This window comes from Lytechinus pictus, chromosome 1, assembly GCF_037042905.1.
Source record: "Lytechinus pictus isolate F3 Inbred chromosome 1, Lp3.0, whole genome shotgun sequence".
NCBI classification, from domain to species: domain Eukaryota; kingdom Metazoa; phylum Echinodermata; class Echinoidea; order Temnopleuroida; family Toxopneustidae; genus Lytechinus; species Lytechinus pictus.
The window spans coordinates 16,107,942-16,118,041 of record NC_087245.1 but is presented as its reverse complement, the minus strand read 5'-3'; the positions used below and the strand labels follow the sequence as shown (position 1 = coordinate 16,118,041).

At 39.0% G+C, this 10,100-nt stretch overlaps 1 protein-coding gene across 1 annotated transcript; it reads left to right on the top strand.

The window, feature by feature from the left end:
• The first annotated feature begins 771 nt into the window (after positions 1–771).
• On the top strand, positions 772–2,201 carry LOC129263862 (galanin receptor 2a-like). Its single transcript, XM_054901778.2, has one exon. The coding sequence runs from the start codon at positions 1,154–1,156 to the stop codon at positions 2,198–2,200; it is 1,047 nt and encodes a 348-aa protein (XP_054757753.2). The 5' UTR covers positions 772–1,153; the 3' UTR covers position 2,201.
• The last annotated feature ends 7,899 nt before the right edge of the window (positions 2,202–10,100 follow it).

Genomic DNA, 10,100 nt, shown 5'->3' with positions numbered 1-10,100 from the left:
CCAAGGCGTTGCAAAATGCAATGATAAAAGAAAAAAAGAGAGAAAAAGAATAATGTTCACCTGCCAATAGATAATGTGATTAGAACATTAGAACATACTATATGGAATTGTAGGATTTATTTTGTGCAGATAAACATATTTTTAAAGATAGATCACCGCCACTATTGTTTGAAAGATTGACCCGATCTTAACAAGAATAAGTAATGAATTTCTACAATTTTTCATTCTGTGACGTCACATGTGAGCAGCTGGTTCATAAATGCATTTTAAAAGAATGCATATAAAAAAATGCATTTTTCAAAAGCTTATTAAAAGTGATTTCACCTTTGCAATTGATTTAGACCTATCATTAGGCACACTTAATATCATAAAGCATAACGAAACAGAAATTTTGCAGCTTCCTTTTCGAACTCCTTCCCTCATGTTCAACTCAAACATGTACGTGTGCACCTCCATACACGCATACCCACCTACACCCCCACACACACATACCCCAAACTCATATGCCTTTACCCACACGCCTCCTTATATTTCGGCGAACGCTCCCAACGCACTCGCACGGAAGTAACTTGTCCGTATTATCCTGAATAGTTAAAACTGATATGAATGTCATGCTTCTAGCCTTTTTATTAATTATGCATTTCAAAATCTTTGAAACCAATGAACAGAATATAGGCCTATTTAGCATATAGCTGGCCTGCCAAATGATTCGTTGATCATGGTGATTGTCACCCTTTCCCATTTGTTTTCAATGTCATTCATGCAAATAGGATGAAACAATCGACCTTGCATCACTTGAACGCTATTCATCTTCCTTTATGAAAGAAGACTTTCTAAAATCGGATCCTCACTTTACAGCGTCGGGAAAATTATGTCGCATCCGAACAAACGCACTTTAGATGAGTTAGCTTTATTCAACACGATTACAACGACTGTGTATAATATGACAGTTCCTACAATATACTCTCACCTGAGCTCAACAGATTGTTTTTAGACAAATCTGAATGCCTTTAATTAAGTGCTCAATCATACAAAATCTTACTGGTGATACCTTCACATTTTATGTTGTATATAACGAGGAGACAGAATTATTATAACTTTGTTTGGTTAAAAGGTACATCAGGACATCAGTCGAACACAACACTTTCTGAGAATGTCGTCAAACGCTACGGATACTGCAGTCATGATAACGAATGTTGATATGGCTACTGATGTAGGATGGTCCTGGAAGCCATTCTTGTCGACATGGTCTGACATGATGCACCTTATTTCTGCTGTTCTGGGTATCATCGGGAACTTGCTCGTCTTGCTCGCTCTCTGGAAACGGCGAGCATCCACTCGTTCTACCGACAGGCTGATTGGTGCCTTGGCCTTAGCCGATTTTCTGACATCCATATTCATTATCCCTTTGCCCGGAGCAAAAACGGTTCCGTCCTCCATAATGGGAGAGATCTATTGCAAGATGGTGTTGCCTGGACTGTTCCTGTTTGTATGCTTCACTTCATCTATCTATATCCTGATGGCCATATCTATTGAACGGTACATGGCGGTTGTTTACCCGTTAGTCTACGGTCGTCTTGTAACTCGTAGAGGACTCCTCCCAGCCATCCTGGTGTTCATCTGGTTCAGTACGTTCAGTGTTTACTTCATATTCGTCATGACCGTTGTAACAGTGGATCCTGGATCTCACAAGTGCATTCTTGACTATGCATCCACAGGGAGTCAGGTTGTAACAGGAGTGTTTTATTTGATTTACCGTCTTATCCTACCCACTGTCGTTATGCTCACTACTCAGATTCTCATTGCGAGAAGTCTCCATCTTCGTTCGGCTCGTTACGGTCCCAAGAAGGGTGTTTCCTTCCACGTCAAAGCTCGTAACCGTGTCCTACAACTGATGTTGATTGTTATCCTGGTGTACATCATCTGTTGGGGACCAGGACAAATCGTCTTTTTCCTTTATTCAGTAGGGGCGATTCCGCCAACCTTCATTGGCAGTACCTTCCACACGTTCGTAATTGTTCTAACGGCGTATAACTCCTGCCTCAACCCTATCATATATGTTGCCTGGTTTCCGGAATTCCGCTCCGCCCTTAAGCAAGTTTTTAACTGTAATATCGCAAGCACCTCTTCGCCGATATTTGATCAAAACGAAAGCGGGGATGATAACGCTGAGAGGCGTGAGACGATGACTAACATTTAACTCGACAAGACATTACACGAGATTACCGTTCCTTAGCTCTTGTGTATCTAATATTGTCTTGAATTAAACTCATTCATCTGGATTGGGCAACGTAAAACTTACGCTTATTAATTACCCCCAATCTTGACAAGATCTAATCATCATAACACTCATTGTAGAAATTTATTACTGGTTTCTCCGTGATTTTTTTACCAGTTAAACCTGCTCTCTTGATTAACGACCCCCCCCCCCCCGTAACAGCATATTACCATTTTTTTCTTGTAGTTGATTATAATTATATCTTGTTATTATCATTATCATTATTACTATCCAGCACTAAAGTAATAGTTTGTTATTTTGTCCGTTATCGTTATATGTGTGTAAATAATATCTTATTTCTAACATAACAACGTTAAGAAGTATTTCTTAGAGCCCGGGAGACACCTACGCAAGATTCCCTTTCTATGAGACACACTGAAATGGTTAAAACATTTGTTGTTTAATGCATGGAGATCCGAAAATGCCATAACTTTTGAATTAATTATTTACATTATCATGTCGGAAGCAAAAGAAGTGTGTATATATTATTGAATACAATCTGATTTATTATTCTTTTTATAGTATAATTAAGAAAGTTTCCTATATGATTATGAAAAAATCTAAGATTGTTGTTGTAATTTAAATATGTATATATATTAGTAGTTATGGGAGAGACCTCATACCTAATTGACCTTTGACCTTTGACCTTTGACCGCATGACCTTTGACCCCAACTTCCGGTCACTGTTGACCCCGTGACCCCACCTTCCGGTCAATCATGACCTTTGACCTTTGGGTACGCGGTAAACAGGAAATTGGATAATGAAGCGCGGGACGCGATTTTAATTGGATAATGACTCCGCGTGGGGACGCCATCTTAATTGGATAATGAAGCGCGGGACGCGATTTTAATTGGATAATGAAGCGCGGGACGCGATTTTAATTGGATAATGACTCCGCGTGGGGACGCCATCTTAATTGGATAATGAAGCGCGGGACGCGATTTTAATTGGATAATGACTCCGCGTGGGGACGCCATCTTAATTGGATAATGAAGCGCGGGACGCGATTTTAATTGGATAATGACTCCGCGTGGGGACGCCATCTTAATTGGATATTCTAGGTCTTTAGTTTTACCGCCTTTTTGATCTATCCAGATGGTTAAGGATATGTCAACCGCCTCGCATGACGTCACCGGCTACGTAAGCACCGTGATGTCATCCCAGGGAATTCCCCTTATCCCATCGTATCGGTATTGCACCACCGTGGCCAATCGTCACGTATAGGATACGATGCACGAAACAGACGTATGATTTCTACACAGTTTCCTATTGAAAAAATTATCTTTCTTTGCCTACCAGCAGATATGTCGAACCCGATATGTCAAGTGCCTCGCGGTTCACGAATCGATCACCCCACTCACGACCAACGCCCGTCATTGAACTTGGGATATCCTATTCAAGGTGAAAGCCGGCTCTCTCTGTCTCTTATTACAACAATTATTGGTAATCCAACATGTGATTATAATCCTGATAACAGTGGCATCTCAAGCTCTACTCATTCCAGACTTTCCCCCATCAAAACTCTCTGACTTTTCCATACTGTTTTGTACATACCTCCATACTTTTCATTTTAACTCACATGACCTGCACGGCTCTCTGACCCGCAAAAGTATACTATATTGAAACCCGTAGACGACTCCTTTCAATCAACTTCATTCATCCGCAGTACAGATGGTGATAACATGAAACACTATACAGTCAAGGATGATTCTTTATTATTACTATCATTTATTCTATTCCATTTCAATGTAGATAGGTTCAATTAGTGTATAAACAGCAGATTTTGATACAAAGGTAAAAATAATGTAAGATATGTTCTCAAATTACGTTGTCACAACAAAATAATTAACTGTTCATTGTTAATATTAAAGTGAAGTTCTCGTTTTTTTCTTTTCCTTCGCTTAACTTATTGGATTGTAACACATGTCTATGGATGGCATTCAGAAAATATGAACACAATGAAGTTCAAACTGTCATTTATGCCCGCATTTATGTTGACGGCGTTTTCTTGGATTATTCGACAAGCTGATGTTTGTGCCTTTAGTTGTAGGTTCCATCTTCACCCTCCGTTTCTTCTCCACCATCATCATTATCGTCATCGTCACCTTGATACTGGAATAAACCATCGAATTGTGAACCATGCCTGGCTAACACTCTCTGTACGGCTTTCCGGAATTCCATGCCATTCTCTAATCTTTCCGTGAGATCGGACACGATTTCATGATTGATGTCAGCGTCTTCGAGGTACACGTTCTGCTGCAAGAACTGAGAGTACAGATCGAAAAAGATGCGTTTGACTGCCCACATTAGTTTCACGTGAGCCTTTGCTTTAGCGTCTTCTTCTTCCACTCCTTCTGAGATGTATTTCTGATATTTTTCGTCTCTCAAGTCCTTGGTGGCCGTCATGGCTTGCTCTAACCATCCTCGATAAGCGAGGTTGTCTTCAGTTTCTTCCATGTTTGCTGTCATTGACGATTCGTGTCCATCGCTTTCTGATACGCTCGTTTCGGAATCACCGTTGGATTCTTCAACTCTTTGCATTTGAGAGGATGGGTCGGATTCTTCATCTTCACTCGTTTCTTCTCCAGTATCATGCTCAATTTGTTCATGCCTCTGCATGTTATATTTCCTACTAAAAGTTTTATCGCATCGTGAACAAGCGTAACGGTTGGACATATCCAATATATTCATGCTGACTCGATGATTATTTGTTGGGAAATGAAGAAAATTAACGTTCAAACTTGTAATTATACGTAATCATGAAACGCGCGCGAAGGTACTTTGATTCTTACGGATTTTTACGCATTCTTACGGATTCTTACTCATTTTTACGGATTCTTACGGATGTTTACTCATTCTTACTCATTCTTACTCATTCTTACGGATTTTTTACGGATTCTTACGGATGTTTACGGATTCTTACGGATGTTTACGGATTCTTACGGATGTTTACGGATTCTTACGGATTCTTACTCATTCTTACGGATTCTTACTCATTCTTACGGATGTTTACGGATTTTTTACGGATTCTTACTCATTCTTACGGATTCTTACTCATTCTTACGGATTCTTACGGATTCTTACTCATTCTTACGGATGTTTACGGATTTTTTACGGATTCTTACTCATTCTTACGGATTCTAACGGATTTTTTACGGATTCTTACGGATGTTTACGGATTCTTACGGATTCTTAGGGATGTTTACGGATCCTTACGGATCCATGGGTCCGTAAGGATCCGTAAACATCCCTAAGAATCCGTAAGAATCCGTAAAAAATCCGTAAGAATCCGTAAGAATGAGTAAGAATCCGTAAAAAATCCGTAAACATCCGTAAGAATGAGTAAGAATGAGTAAGAATCCGTAAAAAATCCGTAAACATCCGTAAGAATGAGTAAGAATCCGTAAGAATGAGTAAGAATCCGTAAGAATCCGTAAACATCCGTAAGAATCCGTAAACATCCGTAAGAATCCGTAAACATCCGTAAGAATCCGTAAAAAATCCGTAAGAATGAGTAAGAATGAGTAAGAATGAGTAAACATCCGTAAGAATCCGTAAAAATGAGTAAGAATCCGTAAGAATGCGTAAAAATCCGTAAGAATCAAAGTACCTTCGCGCGCGTTTCATGATTACGTATAATTACAAGTTTGAACGTTAATTTTCTTCATTTCCCAACAAATAATCATCGAGTCAGCATGAATATATTGGATATGTCCAACCGTTACGCTTGTTCACGATGCGATAAAACTTTTAGTAGGAAATATAACATGCAGAGGCATGAACAAATTGAGCATGATACTGGAGAAGAAACGAGTGAAGATGAAGAATCCGACCCATCCTCTCAAATGCAAAGAGTTGAAGAATCCAACGGTGATTCCGAAACGAGCGTATCAGAAAGCGATGGACACGAATCGTCAATGACAGCAAACATGGAAGAAACTGAAGACAACCTCGCTTATCGAGGATGGTTAGAGCAAGCCATGACGGCCACCAAGGACTTGAGAGACGAAAAATATCAGAAATACATCTCAGAAGGAGTGGAAGAAGAAGACGCTAAAGCAAAGGCTCACGTGAAACTAATGTGGGCAGTCAAACGCATCTTTTTCGATCTGTACTCTCAGTTCTTGCAGCAGAACGTGTACCTCGAAGACGCTGACATCAATCATGAAATCGTGTCCGATCTCACGGAAAGATTAGAGAATGGCATGGAATTCCGGAAAGCCGTACAGAGAGTGTTAGCCAGGCATGGTTCACAATTCGATGGTTTATTCCAGTATCAAGGTGACGATGACGATAATGATGATGGTGGAGAAGAAACGGAGGGTGAAGATGGAACCTACAACTAAAGGCACAAACATCAGCTTGTCGAATAATCCAAGAAAACGCCGTCAACATAAATGCGGGCATAAATGACAGTTTGAACTTCATTGTGTTCATATTTTCTGAATGCCATCCATAGACATGTGTTACAATCCAATAAGTTAAGCGAAGGAAAAGAAAAAAACGAGAACTTCACTTTAATATTAACAATGAACAGTTAATTATTTTGTTGTGACAACGTAATTTGAGAACATATCTTACATTATTTTTACCTTTGTATCAAAATCTGCTGTTTATACACTAATTGAACCTATCTACATTGAAATGGAATAGAATAAATGATAGTAATAATAAAGAATCATCCTTGACTGTATAGTGTTTCATGTTATCACCATCTGTACTGCGGATGAATGAAGTTGATTGAAAGGAGTCGTCTACGGGTTTCAATATAGTATACTTTTGCGGGTCAGAGAGCCGTGCAGGTCATGTGAGTTAAAATGAAAAGTATGGAGGTATGTACAAAACAGTATGGAAAAGTCAGAGAGTTTTGATGGGGGAAAGTCTGGAATGAGTAGAGCTTGAGATGCCACTGTTATCAGGATTATAATCACATGTTGGATTACCAATAATTGTTGTAATAAGAGACAGAGAGAGCCGGCTTTCACCTTGAATAGGATATCCCAAGTTCAATGACGGGCGTTGGTCGTGTGTGGGGTGATCGATTCGTGAACCGCGAGGCACTTGACATATCGGGTTCGACATATCTGCTGGTAGGCAAAGAAAGATAATTTTTTCAATAGGAAACTGTGTAGAAATCATACGTCTGTTTCGTGCATCGTATCCTATACGTGACGATTGGCCACGGTGGTGCAATACCGATACGATGGGATAAGGGGAATTCCCTGGGATGACATCACGGTGCTTACGTAGCCGGTGACGTCATGCGAGGCGGTTGACATATCCTTAACCATCTGGATAGATCAAAAAGGCGGTAAAACTAAAGACCTAGAATATCCAATTAAGATGGCGTCCCCACGCGGAGTCATTATCCAATTAAAATCGCGTCCCGCGCTTCATTATCCAATTAAGATGGCGTCCCCACGCGGAGTCATTATCCAATTAAAATCGCGTCCCGCGCTTCATTATCCAATTAAAATCGCGTCCCGCGCTTCATTATCCAATTAAGATGGCGTCCCCACGCGGAGTCATTATCCAATTAAAATCGCGTCCCGCGCTTCATTATCCAATTTCCTGTTTACCGCGTACCCAAAGGTCAAAGGTCATGATTGACCGGAAGGTGGGGTCACGGGGTCAACAGTGACCGGAAGTTGGGGTCAAAGGTCATGCGGTCAAAGGTCAAAGGTCAAAGGTCAATTAGGTATGAGGTCTCTCCCATAACTACTTATATTTACATGTGCATTTTATTATCAGCAGTTATCTGATGAATTTAAAGTATATGTCTAACTTGTCAAATGTTTATCTAGATAATGAAGAAGATGTAATCGCGGTTGAATAGAATAGCAATTTAATGGATTTGGGTATGATAGTTTGAAGGTCGTTTTAAAGTAATATCAAATTTTGAGGCAGTTTACGGAAATGTATATGATGTCTGTTGCACCATTATGTAAATATTTTTTCTCTTCTATCGTAGAACTATTGTCATGATTGTGACTTGTCTATTTTACTCAATGGTAGTTACTTGAAAACAGATTTAAAGTGTCTTTGATATGATGGAACTGTGCTCGTAATACCCATCATGTGTGACTTCATTGCTTTTATTTGACATTCACCCTGGATGTAGAGCTATCTTCTTCAAACAATCTGCTTGAAGTAATTCTGCACTCTTTCATCCCCTTTCCTCCTTCTATGATTTTCATTTATCCTTTTCGCTAATTTTCCCCATTTTTTCATTTCCACCTTCTATATATCTATCTGACTTTTACTCGCCCTTCTACCTTCATTCCTTTCTTCTTCTCACTTCTTGTTAAATATAATACTACCGAGACGGTGGCAAAGAAATGGAAGGGGTGGGTGGGATAACGAACACATCTACTATTTTCAAATGGTAATAAAGGAGTAAGGGGACAGGTATTGGGAAGAAGGAGCAAACACGAGTAAAGATAAAAGAAGAGAGAGAGCCAGGGAAATACATGATAAACTATATATGAAAAATAAAATCACGTTTACTTCAAGTTGCCTTCTATCAAAATTCAATGGCACCGCCACTGAATGCGTTCAACATCATTATCTCCATCATTAGCTAAGGTTAGGAAAAACATTATAGATAATGTTAAAGCGTGCGTAAAAATCAAGCGATAGTGTAATTCATTGCTCTTTTCTGTGGATGGTATTCCTTTTAGAAATGAGATATTAGTTTTCTTCTTCGGTCACGAACCAATTAGAGGAGCTCAGCTAATATATCAGCTATTGTATATATATATATTCATTGTTCACATTGTTTTGGCCCAGATTTATGAATGGGCAAGGCTATGCTGTAAATGATATATTTCATTTATATATCGCCTTTTCATCAGACAAGAAAGAAAACAGATACACAAATAGGGAGTATAAAAAAGTAGAAAAATAAATTGTTTGTGCAATCAATCAAATGATTGAGAACGGTTTTGATGATTATTTAATTTAATGCATTTTTAACAGAGTATATTTCGTAATTACTTTATTTTGAGCCACATTGCAAAGGTCAAAATGATGTTATCATTTATTTTATCTTAATGATCCTAATCGTGAGCATTGTAATTATAATTATGATTTTAATTTATATACTCTCCCCTAATATCGTTCTTTATCCTGTAGATGGTATAAGAGAAAGAGAGAGGGGAAGATAGCAAAAAAAGGGGGGATATTAGGAGCGAAAGAGAGGAAGACAGAGAGAGAAAGGAGGAGATAAAGGTGGAGGTAGAGACGGAGAGATGAGAGTAAAAATCAAAGGGGTAAAAAACGTCGATAGAAATAACATTTGTTTTCTTAAAGCAACATCCGTTTGAGGAAAATATTGATAGGCCCTACTGATTTTAAAAAGCCATTTCTAGAATTTTAATAGAAATAATATTTATTTATTACTGTTTGGGTAAGCATTTGTGTGTAAAATCATACTACTTCAACTATATACTACTAATGATAACAAGAACAATAATAATAATAATGATAATAATAATATTAATAGTGTTTTATTTACCCAGGGTAGCCACTTCAGTTGGGAAACTGCTCTACAAGCGGCCCTGCATAACACAATTATTACCCCTCTCCAACCTAATAATAATAATAACAAGAATCTGGTACACTGTCCATTATCATAGCGTAATAGCGTTTATGAACTTAAGGCCTGGTCACACAGCCGGAACTTTGTTGGAGCGTTCCTTGAACGGGAGAGAGACCGAATTTCGACAACGCTCGTCTCCGGTCAGAAAATGGGGGGGGGGGGGGGGAATCGAAAACAGTTGGTTTAGTGGCATACCGCTTTTGACTACGGAGCTGAACGGA

Bases quoted from the DNA above. Each gene is read 5' to 3' on its own strand.
- LOC129263862 (XM_054901778.2), top strand. From the start codon at position 1,154: ATGTCGTCAAACGCTACGGATACTGCAGTCATGATAACGAATGTTGAT.